Here is an 18941-nt window from a genome sequence, read left to right as displayed (position 1 = left end):
TTATAACTTGAACAGTCATTTAATTTTTAGATAGTGTAATTAGATAAGTACAACTCCCCTAACAGCTGCTACAAAAAAAGCACATACAATACCCAGAGTTAAATGTAAAAGCAACTAGTCATCTCGCATGAAACAAACCAATGAACTGAGCCTCTATGCTAGAACTAGCTATTGCAAATAAAAAGTGGTCCAAAACGAATAGGGAGAATGATAGATAAAGGTCTGATTTTTCTTCTCAAAAGCAGGATAATACCCCATGGTAAATCCTCCAACTACATAAAGCAGGAGTTAAAAATTAGAACTTCTTTACCCACAAACCCCAAAACATACTTTAAGAAAAACTAAAAACTACATTAGGCTCCAAACTTATGAAAAGTCAATATTTAATTGTAGCTAAGTGTAGATTAAGTCAGTGAAACATCTCCTGTTCCATTATTATCACAGTGACCATAAAAAGATCACACATCTCATACTGTAGCAAAATATCAGGATGCTGCAGTGTTTTCAGGAACATTTATGAAGTAGAATTATTTGCAGTAGGCTAGTTTTTAAAATCAAAGCCCATTAGAAGTCCTGTGCCACCCCCACCTGATGCTTCATTTGTCATTTAGTACCTCCTCCTAGATATTGTTTATATTCTAGAGAGTGGATAAAGTTTGTATGACAATATGTTGCATGTAAAACACCACTGTACAATATCAGAAACAAAATTTTTGAATTTTATAAAACCAGAGAACATTCTGTTGCATCAGCCTTAACCTATGGCTCCTCATTTCTCACCTGCCTAGGGAGCGCTGCCACAGCGGTGCGTGAGCATGCACAAGTGCAGGGCTGTTCAGTGCACCTGATGCAACCAAGATGTTGGGAGGCAATTTCACTCAACAGCCGTAACCAAAACACGTGCCTGCTTTACCCTTTAAAGAGCTGCGCCTCCCTCTGCGTGGTCAATAGACACATACTTTGTGCAGGGAGCCGTCACTAGTCGCTACACCCCAAAGAGATGACACAGAGCCTTTTAAAGCAGGAAAGCAGCACGCTCCAGTCCTGCAAAGCACACTGAGGGGGTATTCCCTGCACTGTACAGAGGAGAGGGTGGGCAGGCAGACCCTCCCAGGCTGGGGTGCAACATACAGCTATAGGCACTAAAGTAAAACAGGTGAAAGGCTAAAGGGAATAAAGGGTGGCACGCTGTTCTTGTGCAAGGCGTCCTCTCCCTTGAGATGAGGCCAGCTTTCACAGGAATGCAAAGTCGATCAGTACTGAAACCCCTAGAAATGCAATGTACCTGTTAAGAGCACAATTTAGTCACTACAAATAAAGGAAGTATGAGACAAAATGAAGATGTTTCTTGGACAGCTGGATTTTGATGAGAAGCCAAATACTGAAGATGCCTCTTCTGTTTGCCAATGAATGTTGTTTTCCCAGTTGTCCTTTCAGACTCAAACCCTCTCAGTCTAACTACAGTAGTACTGCATCCTGTTAGTCCGTCTTCTTTTCCGTGACTGAAATTCTTCAAAGAAGTGCTGAATGTCTTCTCTTTTAACCACCTAGGGGAAGCAAGGTGAAACCCAATTTGTGACACAAGAATTTAATAAATTAAGCAATCCTTTTTTTTTTTTCTTGCACGCATCCCACGTGCAAATACACAAAGCTTATACAAGCAAGTATCCTGAAACCTCCCTGATACAGCCAGCAAAACAGCCTTCCTGTTGTACCCGAAGGAGACAATTAATGCCCACATCCTATTGTAAGAGGATACAGAGAAACAAGCTCCCCAAAGGCAGGATGAGCACATGCAGCAAAGCTCCTGATGGGATTTTTAATGGGCTTGACCATTGGCTTTTATCATCTGAAAAATTAAGACAAAGCAAGATTTTCACTAGCTCACTTCAGACTCATTATGATATAACTAAGAATGGTAATTAGCAAATAAGCCAACAAAATGCATGTGTTGACTAACAGCAGCATGCAAATTCCTCCAGGAAAACAACTGACAAGACTGTTTGCCAGTATTCAGTCGGTCCTTACTCTTCTAAGGGTATAAATTCACTCTAAAAAAATCCATAAAGGTTAAGAGCTTTTTTTCCAGCATACTTCTCCTAGAGCAACAGAAGTTCCATTTAAATTTAAGAATTAGCCTCAGTACTTTATAGACTGATTTCTGTAAGGTCCCTGTTACCTCTCAACAACGTCATTAAGGAAACACAACTTTTAAATTCCAATTAAATCAGGAATTTCTAATTTCTACTGCAGTGCCAGCAACTCCAAGAGACAGGAAAAAAAAATATTCTAACATAGCATCATAGTATTCAGCACCCACCCCTCAACAGTACTTTAAAACATATTTTCTGGCAAACGAATTCTGCAAGTTGCACCTTACCGTTCCCTCATCTGCAAATCTCCTGAGATAGTCAGTCAGTTCTGTCTTTAAATCATTGTATTCTGGATGGAGAAGTGAAAGCAAGGGAAAGAAGAAAAACAAGCAAACAAAAACAAAACAAGAAGATATCCAGCTTTAGTTTAACACTGGTTCAAGAAGACAACTTGTTCTACTTCCTCTTGCCATTTGTTTCATTTACGTGAGACAAATCTAGGTTTAAACTGGATTATAAATAATAATAAAGGCAAGTCCAGGTAAACATGAGCAGACAAATAATTTATCAGACTAGCCTACACAGTCCGAGTATCTGTTCGGGTTGATCTTCAGAGAAACGTACAGAAGTTCAGTGACTGAACTAGTACAATTGATTAAAAGCCTGCCCCTGCTCCCAACTTCCCATTGCAAAAGCTCGCATGGGTCATGGTGGGAAGTCCCAGCCTGGAAGCTCAGGACTGGGCAACTGTCCCCACCAGAGTGCAAACGCCTCACTCAGAGGAGGGAAACAAGGCTCCAGTTATAAAATACCCCAGTGCTGCCTTGTAGACATATCCTGCAGGAGAGCTTCCAGGGAGCACCCTGCACCACAGCTCCACAAGGCCACCGCGCCCCCAGGCAACAGGAGACTAGCAAACAGCAGTGCAGGGTAAGAGAAATAACCCAGACAGCTGAAGTGTAAATTAATGTTTAAATATTCACGTTACAAGAAATTACTATCAATACAATACCTAAGATGTTAAACAGGGGAAAAGTTCCCGCACCATCTAGTTCCTTGACCTACATTAAAAGAAGACAAACTTCTCTAGAGTAATCCTGATGGAGGCACGCAATCTGTCATGCAGTCTTCTACGTGTCACTTCAAAAAAAGTCTGACATCACACGGCAAGACCCGATACTAATCTTTTATGGGAAACTGTTCAGTTCAAGTGTTAAGGCAAATTCTAAAAATGAAGCTGTATTTACCACAGATGAGTTCTACTTGCTGGACTCTGTTCATGCTGTTAAGGGTGTCCATTAAAGGATCTCTCCTCTCTGTTTCTTGGTCACTGGTACCTTTATTTTCATAAGCCAAGACAGTGTCACATTCATCTGTCAGGAACTGCACTTCAAGCTCCGAATACATTTTCTGAAGAATAAAGTAAAATTTACTTCTGCATTATAAAACTTCTCAGATGGTGATGCTCTTCCCCAATCCTTTTTGTGTTTAGTATCACAAACAGCAACAACAAAAACAATATGTATTTTGCATCCAGCATTTCAGACATCTCCTGGTAAGGACTTCCAAAGCACTATTGGATTTAAGCAGCAAAGAAAATACAAATGTTTAGAAGTTCCTTCATGCTGTATTAATTCCAAAGGATTCAGTGTGTTTCTTTAGCGGGGGTGTGGTTAGGTGTTTATATGCAGAGTTAAGAGCATTTACATAGATTTTATCCACCATGAAGCTTCTCTTCAAAGATTGTTTGAGACCTCCTGGCCTCTGCCACATCAATGATCATAACAGAGAGAAAATACCTACCAAACAGTCTTCACAGGTGCATAATTTGCTTCTCCAGTTCGATGGCCAAAAGGTGGCAGTATCTTTTTTTAAAAATTGCTTGCTTTGGAGTTCTTTCAGCTTGCAGACTGGCTCCTCACTCTTAGTAACTACCTGAATTAAAATGAGAGTATTCAGTGCTCTGTCGTGTCACTCCAAATACACTCTGCTCTATCCAGCCCAGCATGTCATTTTCCCCATGTAAGGTTTTCCTTTTGTCTCAGACACATTTATTTCTACAAACAACTCACATTACCATTTCACGCACAGGAGGATTCTGATGTGGTTTTAGCACTTCCCACTGGAAATTTCAGTAGAAGTGTACTGCAATAGCCATAAATGTGTAAGGAATTAGAGCTGGACTATCCTACAAATGCAGCCACAATGCATAATACCCCTGCATCAGAACAAACTCAGAGGTTACCTCAACACCAAGGCCAGGTGGCTGACAGGAAGAGATGGATCTAACCTATCTGCAAACAGATGTTACACCCTTGTCACCCACTTCTACAACCACGTTCCACAGCCTACACTGTGCTCCACAGAGACCGCGTGTTTGAAGTGTCAGCGACTGAACAGGAGCACAGAAACAGACTGAAAGCATTTACCCCTCCACAGAACCTACACAGACAGAGGTGGGCTTTACTTCACCGATCATCATTATGAAATGCAGAGGACAGAAAAGGCAGCACATTTTACCTCTGTACAGGCAGACCCAGAGCTAGTGGATGGTTCATTAAACTGTTCTGTTTGCTTTTCCTCCTTCGTTTCTTCACGTTCTGCTCCATTTTCTTTTTTTATTTCTTTTTTCTGCTCTTCACTTTCCTCAACCTTCAAGACAATCCCTTCATCTTCACGGGAGTTCACTTTGGTCAAAGCAGGAACTGGAAGATACATACCCACGTAAATGAACATACGGTGCCAGACAACATACAGGCTACCACAGACATTCTCTCTGCTTTACAGTGCAGTGTCAAAAGGCACCTAGATCGCCTCATACACTGCAGAGCCCGGACACTCTACAGCTGTCCAAAGACAGTCACCTAGGTATACAAAGAAACTGCTTCCTCTCTCACCATAGCCTTCTCCATCTCTCATATTCCTATGCTAAAATATACTGCTTCCTAAAATCTAAGCCCTAGAAGAGGGAAAAGAGTATCACAATTTGAGATAGTTTTGTACTAAGATGCTTGTCCTTGGCACCCCTTGATAGATATTGCAGGCTCAGTAGCTGTCGTGCACTTTTTTGCCGACTCTGTGTCAGAGTCCTTCCTTTGCTCCAGACACACACCCCAAAAAATCACCACCTCCTTATTTAAAACAAGTTTTTCTTTCGATATCAATTCAAATGTGTGCCCTGTGACACAGCTGGTTAAAAGGAGGAAAACCAAAAACAAAGAAAAAAACCCCATCTTGTACTGTATTTGCATTGGAAGGAAGAGAACTGCAGGTAGGCCAGCTTGGAATCCTTAAAATTACCACTGAAATTTCTAGCACTAGACCAATCACCAGATAATATAGGCAACATTTAGGAGACTATGTAAAACCAGCTCCTTCCACAGAAATCAAGTTTTCTACCCTTCTGCTCTGCAGAGACTACATAGCAGACAGAGGCCTGGTGCAACCACAGGGAACACATGTCCTGAGCACAGCCCCAGCTCTACTCAAATTAAGACTTTACACATTCATTTCAGGTCACTATCATTCACTCTTTGCTGCTCAGAGCCTCTTAAATTCAGCTGTTTGCCTCAATGCTTTCCTTAGGAAGGCTCTTCAGTTCTTTGATCCAGTTTAGAAATTAAGTTCCTCAAGACAAGTATTAAATCTTCATCCATCTATGTGCTAGCACATCCTTGCTAAAATAAGTAAGAGTGAGCACCACAGAATTAAGTTTAGGAACAAGAACTGCATTTTAATATTTTTTTTACAGAACAGTTACTGCAGCCCCACGTATTTCACAGCTGAAAGCTACTGTCCAATATAATGAGGATCATTTCTCCAACCACTTCAGCAGTATTACATCGTTAATCAACCACACATGAGAAATACATGCTAACAAAATATTGGCTCAGATATCTTAATTTTCTTTACCTGCTAATTGTGATGCATAAGCCCACAGGAAATGGCAGCGATTCATGCAGGCTTGGCATACCATTTCATGGAAGTCTCCACTTTCAGGGGGAACTGCACCAAGATGCTATCAAAAAGAAACAAGCACGCAGCAGTGAAGCATTCGCTGCAATAACAGAGTCTGCTCTAGGTTTAGAGGAAGTAAAATGTCAACTGTCATCCCATTTTCAGCACAAGCATACACTCCTGCTAACTTCCTACAATGATTATCAGTATAACTTAAAAGACTGGAAAGAGCTGATAAAAATTCCAATGAAAAAAATTAAATAATTCTCTATTTGTCTGCAGCCCTTTATGCCTTCTACATACCCAGAAATCTCACTGCTATCTTTTATCTCCTTTCTAAATGATATTCTTCTAAACTGCCCTAAACATAGGACAGGTGAAGATACCTCTTGCACACTGCAAATTTAAACTCTTAAATAACTTTTTATGATTGCTTCCTTATGTGTAAGAGACTGTTAAGTCTTCACATTGATCACTTACTGACCTTGAGAAGAATTAGGTCCCAAAGTCCGTCACAAACTGGTGAGAACTATTTAGGTAATTAAAAGCGCTCAGCAGCTTTCTTTTGAAAAGCGTTCTTGCAAAGCTCACAGTATGCAGCATAACATTCTTCATACATACATTTACACAAAAGAATCATAGAGTTTATCTACAGAACGCATTAAAAAAAAAAATTGGCTTCAGTTAATTCTTTGAACCTGCAGCTTCAAACATGGAATTTCATTCATGCCCTTCAAGGCACAAGAGGCTGAATCCTAAACGCTTACACCTTAAGTAGGGCACTCACTGAAGTGCTGAGCTGCTTTTAAAAGATTTCCCTAAAGTTCATAATCAGGAACTAACAGCACAGTTTGTTCCTTGCTACGTAAAGGAATTACAGTTCAAAAAGCATTCTTTTGAATGAAGAACTATTCAGGTGGTTGATAATGATGTGCCTCAGAGCAAGAATCTTTTCCTCACTGATTTTACTGATTATAACTGTCTCTTTACCTGGAAAATTCTAAAGTTATTGTTTTATTCTGTAGCAGTAACCTTCAAAAAGGTAGAACTCTTGCTATTTTTTTTGGGGGGGGGGGACGGGACTAGAGCATACAGCAGTGCAAGATTCAACTTTCAATATTTCTTCGCATAGAATGAAAAGAGTAATAATCTTTTGAGAATTACGGCAAGCCTTCCCAAGTAAGAATAACCATACAGACTTAACGAACTTATTTCTATGCAAATGGAAATTCTGCTACTTATAGTTTCCTTACCCTTCCATGGAACCAGTCTTCACAAACTATGCATTGGATCATCTCATCTGGAATCTAGATGAACGGTCATATTGTTAGCATTAATAGCGACCTCCAGAATCTTTCACAAGCCTCAAACTACAGTATTTTGCAAAGCCTGCTCAAGTGAGTTGCATTTCCCTCTTTACTCGCCCACAGGGAGCTGCCATTAATAATTAGTTACTGCTTCATTAGTCAGTTTGCTTCCCTGAAGTTCAATAGCATATGTAATTTGTCTTATTATCAGGACTGTGGAAATTTCCATTTATTATTACAAAACTAGTTTTGCCAGAAGAGCAAGGCATCCTCACACAAAAGAGCTGATAAAAGCAACTACATTATTGGTATCTTTCTTCCTGTAAACAGCAATGCACGAACATGCAGCTTAGCAAAAGAAAGATATTGATAATCATCTCATCAGGTTTATATAGGAATGCCAGAATCCTAACTTAACTGTCCACAATGCAGTACAGTACAAACTGCTTTGTTATGAAACAATTATTAATGATTTCATTAGAAATGTTTAGCTATCTCTGAACTTCAGAGAGGTGAGTTTATAAAATACTTCTTTGGATTTGAAAGACTTGCACCTTCCTTATTCTTTAAAACACCTAACTTCCAGGACTGCAAACAAAAGTGTGTGTGTACAAACCAGCTGGTAGATTTTAGTACTTCAGGCAGAGAAAAAGTGTTCTGGCTACCATAATGGATAACTAAAGCCAGTGCTACAGGACAGACTCTTCCCATCCCAGAAGCCTTGTCAGAGCACTGTTGCAGGTAAGAGGAAGCAGATTCTGGTCTCTCCTAATGCGTTTGCTTGCCACGTCTCTCAAGATGATGATAAGAAACTCACTCCCTAAGGGAACTCTGTAACTTTAGAGAGAGAAAAGCAGACAGAACTGCGGTAGCATTTTGTCCAAATGATGATTTGTCCTCCTCATCTGTCTTGAAGGCATAAACATATCCTACTATTTAAAAAAGAACTGATAAAGTAATTACCTCATACAGCACATGACAACCAAAAGCAATACGGAACCTAAGATTTCTTAAAGCAGGCTCTTCCCTGCAAAGCATCTTAGCGACCACCCTTTGCACATTACTTTGCATAAATACCATCTATATATGATTACTACTGGGTTTTGTGTTTCTTACCTCATCTTCAGGATCAGGATAAGGTCTTTTACAAGTACAGTATAATCCATAGAAATTGTCATTATACTTATTTCCTGAATTCACCTTCCCCTTTTCCTATGGGGAAAGGAAAAAGATGTCTCAATAAACAATGCAGTGAAGCACAGAAAAAAGAAAAGAACTATTATCTAGAAAAAAACAACTCCTGTTCCACTGTAAATTCCTAAAGGCAATCACTATACTCATCAGCTTCAAGATCCGAAAGGAAAGATACTATCTAGACACCTGTTCTATACAGTGAGCAGCACACAGGGCATGTCAAGAATAGTGAAGTTCAAAAGGAAAGAGAAAAAAGTCTTTCCACATTTGTAACAAATGCCAATCATGGTGTTTGTCAAGCTACTGCTATTCTAAAACAATATAAGAGTTTTGATCACCAAACACGCCTGCCTGCTGCCATTATAGCAACAACTGTAGATTTACTGTGCATCTTCCCCTCCATTTTTTTTTTAAACATCCAGACTGTGATCCAAACCCAACTTTGTTTCATTTAACCACTGAGCTTCCACTAAATTCGTACCATATAAGCCTCACTCTACAGGAGAGGATTATCTAAATTACAAAACATGCTGAATTAAATTCTATCACATGTAATCCCACTAAAAAAATAAAGCTAATACAGTTGCAGCCACAGGGCTTCACAACTGCACAAGTTGCAGCCTAAGACCACCACTGGCCCCTGGAGGAACAGCTGTGACCATTTACAATGTTACCATAAAAAGCTTTCTACCACTTTTCCGGCAAAGGAAGAACGGATAATGCAGTCACCCAGCCTCCATGAAGTCAGCCAGACAAACAGACACATGCTGAAGGTCACTTAACCTATACAGTTTATTTTGCAGTAAACTGAAAGAGGAGGCACAACCACATGATCTGCTGTGTTGACTCAAATGAGAAACAATAACATCTTAAAATTGTCACAGGTGTCTCTGTAGGGAGTACTGGACTGTCGCCCTAGGCTGACTAGCTCCGGATCCGCCCCCATTGTGCCAGAACAAAATGGGCATACGCAAAACCACTGGCTGTTTCTACATTTGGACTTATTACCCTGGGAGCAGCACTGCAGACAAGGCTGCTTCCTATCACTGCTTCCTAGAAGGCTACCAACTACTTGACGAGTCCAAAACGCCCGCCAAGTACAAAAGCACAGGGAGCTTCACACAGTAGAAAACTATGCCAGCAGTAGGCTGTGGTGAGAAGCTATCAAAAAAGATCAGAGCACTACTGCCACCACAAAGAAGGGGAGAGAACCATCCCTCTGACAGCAGGACAACCTTAAATTTCCTTCATGCACCTGCACACCCACACCCAAAAGGCTCTACAGCCAGCTTAAAGCTAATGAGATGTATTAGTGCAGGCACCACAACACATTCCTGGCATTACGCTGAGCACTGACGTAGAACTGCTGCATTCACGGATAACAAGGATCAAATGTTCTCTCTCCTGGCAACATTTCCCTTCAGTCCCTCAACAGTCATATCTCCTGCTGTAATACTCCCACCTTGTTTAACTTGCTGGGAAAAGCAGAGCCATCACATGAGTCAGCACCGGCTGAGGAACACACCAGCCTCCCAAGACTGTTATTTTGATTCTGAATGTACGAAACCTATGCCTGAACTTACTGGGAGTAACTTGCACTGCAGATTTTTGAACTTGCTGTTTCCACAGTCACAGCGAAAGTTCCTGGAAAGAAAAACACAGCACTTCAGGTTTTTTATTAACTGAAAACAGATTAGTTTTTGTGTTTATAACAACTCCCGGCAGTTTATTTGCAGACATAAAAATACCGTGGCAACTATTTCAACAGCATCAGTCAGAACCGCCCAAAGGGCCTTGCAGCTTTACCCCCTCACGCCGTGTCCCCGGCAGGTCTCGGCTAGCGCCACCGCTTGCCAGAGCGCCCGGGCGGGAGGCCGCAGCGGCGCGGCTAATCCCGGCGCGGCTCACCGCACTCGCAGGGGGCCTGAGGCGGCTCGGCTCCCAGGCGGGACCCGGCGGGCGGTTAAGCCCCACGGCGGCGGTTAAGCCCCCGTCCCCCGCGCAGTCCCTCACGCAGGGCTGCCGCGCCGGGCGCACGGGGAACAGGGGCTCCTCACGGACCTCCGCCCACACGGCCCGCGCAGGGAGTCGCGGCGCCCGCCCCGCCCCGCCGCGAGCCGCCCCCGCCCCCCCGCCGCGCACGCGCGCGCGCTTCCCGCCGCCGGGACGGGCACGCGCCCGCGCCCGCGCCCCCGCCGTACCTCTTGGTGTAGAGCTCGAAGAGGCGGTGGGTGCCGTGGCACTCGTAGCTGCAGGCCAGGCAGATCCCCGCCGGCTCCCCGCCGGGCGGCGTGCAGGTGCTGCAGGCGTACAGCGCCTGCCTCTTCACCGCGCCCTGCGGGGCGACACCGGCTCAGGCTACGGGGGCCGCCGGGGGGGGTCCCGGCCCCGGGCGGCCCCGCCCCCGCGGCGCCCCGCCCCGCCCCCGGCCCTGCTCCGCCCCGCCCCCCGCGGCGCCGGCCCCGCCCCCACCTGGGAGTAGCTGCAGCGCTCGTGGTCGCTGCCCCCCAGCACGGCCCGCGCTTCCTTCTCGAGCTCCTCGTTCTCCGCCAGCACCTCCGCCAAGGAGACCACGGGCTCCTCCCCGCCGCCCCAGCAGCCGCCGCCCGGCTCGGCGCCCTCCGCCGCCGCCGCCTCCATCGCCGGGACGCGAGGCCGAGGGAGAGCCGAGGCGGGAAGCACGCGACTGAGGCACCAGGGGGCGCCACAGCGGAAGCGGAACTGCGCGCCCCACGTGACCGGGGCCGCGCGTTCACGCGGCAGGCGGGCGGCGGGCACGTGACCGGCGGGCGGGGCGGGGCGCGGGCCGCGCGCGCTTCCGGCCGCGCGGCGGCGGCGGCATGGAGCTGGTGGCGGAGCTGAAGGGCCGCGACGGGCAGACGCGGTCGGTGCGGGTGCCGTGCCCGGCGGAGGAGGGCGAGGGCGAGCAGCTGCGCGGGCTGCGGCGCGGCCTGGCCGAACTGCAGCAGCGGGTGGCGGAGCTGCTGGCGCCCCTGGTGCAGGAGGAGAGAGAGGCGGCAGGCGGCGGCGGGCCGCGCGGTGAGTGGCGGCCGGCGGGGGTGGGCGGGGGCCCCGGGTCAGCGCTCACCCGCGCCCCGCCTGAACCCTGGCAGGTGAAGCCGACGACGACGACGACGACGACGACGAGGAGTTGGAAGATGAAGATGAGAACTGCACCGACGCGAAGGCGAGCGCTGAGGACCCACCGCCGAAGCGGACGAAGGTCCAGCAGCCCTGAGCCCGGCCTCGGGCGCCCAGCGTAGGCCTGGAAGGGCCGCAGGCGGCCCCGGGTGCGGTGCCCCGGTGGGGCAGGGGCTGCCCGTCTTCGGGAGGTGACATGGCCACCCCGGTGCTGTTTTAGCACGGAGGCCTTAGGAGAGGATGCGCCTTGGTGTCAGCGGGGTGTGGCTTGCAGGGTACCAGCCTTAGGTCGAGAAGAGGTTTTAGCAAACAAGCTAAGAAATATGAAACTGTTCTTGCAAGTCTTCTGACTGCTACGCTTTTAGTGACTTTTGCCAAGTCATTCTTTTTTCATGTGACTTAAACTTTTAAGATAAAGTAATAAAATCTATAAAGATGTACTTTGTCAGGTATGATCTTAAGATGGTAACAGATAACTTTCATTTGTATGGAGAGAGAGCAAGAGAAGACCACTACAGTATTCAAAATAAAAAAAAAAACCACAGCTAGGACTGTTTCCATTCCTGAACAGTCCTACAAGAGCCCTGTACAGTCCTGCTATGGAAGGTTATTGTTGCCTGGCATCTGAAAGCTGTAGTCACACATCAATTGAGTATCTTCCTGGAAAAGAGCATAGACAACATAGGTAGAAAAAGTTGGGAATCTTGGTTTCAAAAAATCCTCAATTTTTTTTGACAGCCAGGGAAGTGACAAGCCAGCATGTGTCTTTAAAGTTCCACATTTAAAAACCTGCTATCTGTCCTAAGCCTGTTTGTGGTAGGCTTATTTGGTAGCTAAGTCAAAAAAAGCAAACATCACAGCTTTATAGTCTGTCTATGCAGAACTGTCAACATTGCCTAAAAGTAAGAAAAAACTTTGGGCAGAAACTGGGGAAAATGTAGTAGGGTTCTACACTGATTGCTGTAGTTTAAGAGGGTGAGAAAGTAAATACTAGGGTAACAGCTCAGAGCACATTATGTGTAACAGTTCTTGGCTGTATACCCTATTCCTCTGCTAAGGTAGTTTTTCTTTCTAGTGATTATAATGCAGCATGTGGAATGTCATCAAGGGTAACAGATGCTTCTGGCAAGGGGAAAGTTATCAATGCTTGTATGTTACTTTAATTCCCAGGTTTTTTTAGGTGCATGCTTCTGTGAACAGGCATAAAATGTTCTTGAGAGCCAGTCCATAAAGCTTACTGTGGAGCCTGAGAGTCAAGTTTAGCAGAAATAACTGATTTAGTAGAGTGAAAAGCTTTTTATTTTTCTCCTCATGTGTTCCACTGGTATAGTTTGTGTATTATGGAAACTGAACAAATCTTGAGACTTGTGTACAGAGGACAAAGTGTCAGAATAAATAATGAATTTTTATGAGCACAAAGTTATCTGTGTTCATTTGAAATGCGAGTGTGTGTATTGAAAATGAGGTCCAGTAAACATTTTCAATAGTTATGTACTCTTATTCTAAGAAATTCACACTCGTTTTTCTATTAGCAGGTATGACAGAGGATAACAGGCGAAAAAACCAACTCTGAAGACTAGGGGCTTTAGCTGCTGAGGACCTAGGGTGAGGGGAAAATTACACAAATTCTGATCTCTTGTCAGGCTGGAAAATCATAAAGTGATAAAATACTTAAGCGTTTTAGGGTAGATAATTTATTGGAGGAAGTGGCTTATCAAAATGGAAAAGGCAACACTTGGTACAAAAAACACCCAGCCTTGATAACGTTATCAGAAAGTGTTGACATCTTTTATAAGCCCTGTTCTGCAGCCCTGGAAGCTTGTAGAGCTACATTTGAAAGTTGTGTTTTCCCTTCCTGCCCCCCACTACAGTCCTAAACACTCTCAACAACGATGTGAACTGTGGAATAGCTAACAAGCAACATTTAACATTAGGCATGAATTTGTGGCCTTATATATAAACTTTGTGTGAATAGTCCACTGGCACATCATGGGCACAAAACTTCAGGTCTAAAGCAACAAACCCTAACTTTACCAGTGTGGGAGCAAATGCAGGTAATGGCAATTTTTTTTTTTTCTGTTAACCTGGACACAGTAACACAGTGCACCTGAGCTCCAGATAACATCAATGAGCATTGGGTCAAGAACAACTATTCACGTTTTGCCTTTAAAGAAGCATTTCTACTCCTCATTGCAACCACAAAAACTTAAAACAATGAAAAGTGTACTAAAGCTTCAGGAGGCCCTTAATAATTCTAACCTGTACGTTTGCTTGTGTCAAGTGCCCTAGCTCAACAGCTAATTTCATTTTTCTGAGAGTTGCTGTAAGGTAACTAGGCACAGAAAACTTTAGTGTGATGATGATGGGTTTGTTCTTTAGATTTTTTTTTTTCCGCTTTCCCCCCTCCATGTGTTTTAGGACCTACCTTACAACTGTGTTCTGAACCCCTTCTGGGGAGCCCCTTTCTCCCCCAAAAGCACTTGCAGTCTCCTACTTCTTGTACTGTCTGTCTTGCCAAACAACTGGGAAACAGTTGTACAGGGGGCAACAGAGAACCAGCTGGTGCTGCTCACTGGTTGCGGCACCCTTTTTCCAAGCAACCAAGCACACAAGTCAGTGAAGCACACAGGTTTTTCCATGGCTGTGGAAGAGGCTCCAAAATTTTCTGAAGACAGAAAAACTTACAAACCAAAAGTGTGCAATGAGCTGTACAAAGCTGTCCTAGAGGATAAAGGTTTTACGCAAGTCCGCTATGGCCCCTGCGTTTTAGGTACAGTAGATAAGCCTCACTGGAAGGAAGATGGCATACTCTTCACCTCAGAGAGAATGCTGGTGCTTTTGTACCTTAACCAAACTTCAGGCTGGCACAAAACAAGCCGTTAACCATACCTATGCTGCTCAGTATAGTTTGTATGTCTTACTAACAGACTTTAGTCTTACCAGCCAGAGGGAACTAGATGTGTTTCCTTATCAATAAAGGGGGAGAACACTGGTATGTTTCTATTAAAAGAGTAGAAGTGATACTACATTAAATTCTTGGTAGTATTTAAATGAGAACCAACTACTTTTACTAGTTGCAAAACAGAAAAGCAAGAATCTCAAAGCAAGTCTCCTTCACACAGACTGGGATTATATGGCATACTCTATTGTTAGTGCTCTGAAGCACTGAATTTGCTGGTTTGAACAGCTTCAAGGCTAAAATTCACAAGCGAATTTAAAAGGTTGCCGTGTTCTGTGTTTAAAAGAATCACAATCACAAATACAATCACAAGTATATTAGGCACGCAGATGGTTCTATGAGGTAAAGGGGGCAATCCCATCATGCCAAATAATCAGGGCATTGTCTAAAAGTGCAAGACCTTTCCTAATTCCTGGGAAGGAGAGACTCATTTTCACGATTTTCATTAAAGGGGTTTGAATGTGATTCACCTGTTATAGCCCCTGTGTAATTTATACTCATTCTAGCTTAAAAGTTAATTTATACACAAGCTACTACAGATACCGGATTCTCTCTAAAATACACACTATTTTGGCAGTTAGGCCATAAATAATGTATCATGGGACTCAATATATGGTAACTAGGTTAACACTCAGCAGCATAAACAACTGAGCAGTGGTTTTGGGCACATTCACTAACCAAAATTACTGGGCTAGTCACAGGCTTTGAGGACTGAGAGTTGAAGTACCTTCTTGTGCTTGTAGCACGCTCTTTCCAGAAGAAAGATGTATCATAGGGCAAGCTTTAAGGAGAGATGAGACAGTTCTTAAAATAAACTACCTGATAAAGTTACTAAACTGCTTTCATGCATTAGGTCATGTGTGGAAAAGGTTCTCATCCAAGACTGGCACGTGACAAGCAATATTTTTTAGAAATTAATAGAATAATAGAGAGCATCCTTTTAAGACATCAATGGACCAGGCAAGAGAAAATAAGGTGAGTTAATAGGTATCCTGCACAAACACAGAAGTTTTGTTCCAAGGATAAGTCAATCCTCATTTTTAATTAAAAAACCTAAAAAAAAAAATCAAGCTTGCAGTTCAACTTCACTGCTGGAAGAAATGTGTCATAAGGAACACATTTTATTGCAACTTGGACATAAGTTTGAAGGGCTGTAGCCTGAAGTTATGCTCTTCACTGGATCCACTCTCCCCATCACAGGAACTGAAGAACTGGCTCAGAAGCACTTAAAAACGCAGCAGGTATTTTCCTGAGATTGTAAGGGACTGTTTGGTGGAGATCAAAGAGCTAATGAAACTAACACTCTGACTGCCCAAGAATGATGCTCAAGCACTCTGACAAAAGCTTTATCTTGTGACACAAACACAATAAAAAGAAATCTAGGATAGGTGGCACAGAGATTAATATTAACCAACCTTATGTTACAGCTACTCACTTTCTTGGCAGAAAATTAAAACACTAAATGATTGCTAAGCTGGTAGAGGTTAGCAATCTTCTGAGGACTTAATTACCACCTCTATTACTAGAGCTTCTTCTTTAGAAAGCTCTTCAAGATCATGTCTGATCTAACTCATTTTAAGTTAAAAGAGTATGAGTAAAAATAGCTTTCCTACCCTTAAGTTGTAGCGATTCATCTTTGCTGCCCCCTCAGTAAAAAGAACTAAATAGATTATTATGAGCAAGTTCAGTACAAGCTAGTCTCACATCTTTTTTTAATGCTGTTGCTGTAGAAACAGATTTACACTATTATGTCATTTATGATCAAGAACTAATTGAGAGGTTCTGTAGCCTTTAAAGTAGTTGTAAAACTTGTTTGAGCTCAGTTATTGCAAAAGCTTGTAGATTATGTCAATTTGTGTCGCAGGCAGTTATCTTCTGTGACCGAGAACTAATTGGCCTTGACACTATTTACAAATCTTCATGATAATCAACCTTAGAAGTTATTTTGCTACTTTTAAAAGACTACAATAAAAAACAAATTTAATGATCAATTTTTATAGTCTTTCCTTTATTTACTCTGTAGGTAAGACTTCACACCTGTTGATGTTCCACCGGCATCAAAAATGCTGGAAGCACCAGCAGAGCTAGCTTTACTCTTCTCCTACTCCTGTTGTCTAGTATTCCTACATGCTACGTCAATAGTTTATACTAATTCTCTCCATTGCTGCTTTCCACCTCAAGCTCAAACCCTTACAGACACAGCACTTGCTCGAATTAGACTGTGCGTCTTCCTGTAGTTCGTTGTAAAGCTTATGCTTGTCAACAGCTTTAACCCAAAAGCAGGGTTCTGATGGAAGAGTCTACAAACACAAACCTCTGTTCCAAAGTCACTGCTCTGCCCAGCACATGTTCCACATCCAGACAGCTTGGCTCATCACATCAGGCACGCTGATGAATTTGCTAAAGGTCACATGCTTGCACAACAGAAACAGGCAGTTCTCCCTAACGTTTTCTATTTTTGATGCTTCCTCTTATGTTGCTGCTCTTTAAATAATTCCATCTAGACACAATGTAAGTGCTCGGTTTAAAAATTACAGCACCAAGTTAAAAATATAGTCCAGCCAGAGATGCCTCACTGTTACACAAAGGTAGAGAAATGACAAAGGGATTTTTATCCAGCCACCCCCAAAATTTCAGGCTATGGACAAATAATTCAGGCAGAGAGCATAAAAGGACAACAGAAAAAGATCAACCAAACATACCCACCGAGGGAAGGACAGGAGAGTAAGCTACAGCAGCTGACTGCCAGCACCGCTATCTAGCAACAAACAAACATACACAAAAATAAAAAGCCATTGGTATGTATCTGCATTAATAGACTTTTGTTTATAAACATTGAAAAGTTTTTATTTTTTAGATAAATAGGACGGTGATTTTTAAAGTTAGGAAACTACACAACTTAAAAGCTCCGACTCTCAAAGATACTACAAGTCAGAGTTTATATTTTATTCTTACTCCAGCATATTAAGATGGCAGTTTCCTCCTTTTCATATTGCACTTAGAACTTAAGACCTTCTTGTACAGGCTACATTGTTTGCAGGTCCTAGCACCAATGCTGACATTAGAAACCAGTGTCTCAAAATACCTCCAAATGCATACAGAAAGTTTCAGGTATTGTAACTGCCATACTTAAACATAGCAACACTGAAAAAAAGTGTTCTCTTTCCAAAGCAAGAGAAAGCAGATATTCTCCAGGATTCCCTTGAAGTAGTCAGAAATGGATTAGCATTTGTGATGATTAGATACTGACAATCACATACAATTGAAATTATAACCAAGGAGTTTAGTTCATCATTGCTTTGGGCCTACTGCTTTTGAAGAGTGAATTTTGCACTGTTTTCATGTTTGGAAGGTTATTTCCATCATAGCTGGCTCAAAAATGTAGTTATTCTAAGAAGAAACAAAAAAGGACAAGAAAGAACAGATTCAATATTATTCAAAATACACAATCAAGTAGTTAGAATTAAAAACCATAGCACTGAAAAACAGAGTTGAAACTATGGCAGGAAATTCTAATGGAATTTCAGTATGACTGAAGAAATTTGCATTCATTGCATGAATGAGAAGAAGGTATCTTACTTTTCAAATTTCTGGAAGAAACATGATTATCTGTCTTACAACCTGTCTGTAGCACACACACACCCCCCAACCTAATACCAGTTAACTGTCCCAAATACAAAGTTTCTCCTAGCATATCAGTGCTCCCTGAACACACTTTTGCATCATGTCTGGACTGACATTAGAATGGTAGTAAATTCCAATCACTTGTAACTTTAATCAAAGTAGATTTGTATAGATAGAAGAAAACACAAATGAAGTTTTGTGCAGACCACAGGCCAACACCAGCATAAGCTACTTTTGACATCATAGGAAAGAGAGTTTAAAACACCAACCCTCAGGCCATTGCCACTCCTCACTACCTACCTACTACAACATGGTAATGCTGCAGTCACTGGAAAACAGTATGCTACCATGGGAAAAAAAAAAAGTACCTTTTTTCCTTTAAAGGTTCACACAAACTTTATTCTTTGCTTCCTGTATTTATATCTAAACTTACTTTTGAAAAATTCATTAAAACTAGTACTGATGTAGGTATTACTTCAAAAAAAAAGAAAAAGCAAAAGAACTGTGTTAAGTGCCGTTTTTATAATCGTGTTCTGATTTTTCTTTTCACATTTACCACAAAAGTAGTATCTTCTCATTGATTTTACTCCAAGGGAAAACATTGGAAATCAGTTTTTTTGCACAGAGGAGTAAAGTCACAGACCAGAAACTTATTCCCCCACAGGA

At 42.8% G+C, this 18941-nt stretch overlaps 2 protein-coding genes across 4 annotated transcripts; one reads left to right on the top strand and one right to left on the bottom strand.

Annotated features, from left to right (window-relative positions):
- Positions 1 to 11206, bottom strand: UBR7 (ubiquitin protein ligase E3 component n-recognin 7). Of its 2 annotated transcripts, XM_056345525.1 has the most exons (11): positions 11024 to 11206; positions 10753 to 10886; positions 10135 to 10195; positions 8474 to 8569; positions 7304 to 7357; positions 6006 to 6111; positions 4614 to 4798; positions 3897 to 4028; positions 3341 to 3503; positions 2381 to 2442; positions 1 to 1547 (listed from the first exon to the last, which is right to left on the bottom strand). In XM_056345525.1, exons 1-11 carry the CDS (start codon positions 11189 to 11191, stop codon positions 1455 to 1457), a joined length of 1254 nt encoding a protein of 417 aa, XP_056201500.1. In that variant the 5' UTR covers positions 11192 to 11206; the 3' UTR covers positions 1 to 1454. The 2 variants fall into 2 exon arrangements, with proteins under 2 accessions (XP_056201500.1, XP_056201502.1); XM_056345527.1 differs by lacking the exon at positions 2381 to 2442.
- A 170-nt stretch (positions 11207 to 11376) lies between these two features.
- Positions 11377 to 13111, top strand: GON7 (GON7 subunit of KEOPS complex). 2 transcript variants are annotated; one of them, XM_056345529.1, is made up of 2 exons: positions 11377 to 11590; positions 11671 to 13111. In XM_056345529.1, the coding sequence occupies exons 1-2, from the start codon at positions 11392 to 11394 to the stop codon at positions 11787 to 11789; spliced, it is 318 nt and encodes a 105-aa protein (XP_056201504.1). In that variant the 5' UTR covers positions 11377 to 11391; the 3' UTR covers positions 11790 to 13111. The 2 variants fall into 2 exon arrangements, with proteins under 2 accessions (XP_056201504.1, XP_056201503.1); XM_056345528.1 differs by having other exon boundaries at positions 11665 to 13111.
- The last annotated feature ends 5830 nt before the right edge of the window (positions 13112 to 18941 follow it).

Source organism: Falco biarmicus, chromosome 7, assembly GCF_023638135.1.
Source record: "Falco biarmicus isolate bFalBia1 chromosome 7, bFalBia1.pri, whole genome shotgun sequence".
Classification (NCBI taxonomy): Eukaryota; Metazoa; Chordata; class Aves; order Falconiformes; family Falconidae; genus Falco; species Falco biarmicus.
This window is presented reverse-complemented; position numbering and strand designations above follow the sequence as displayed.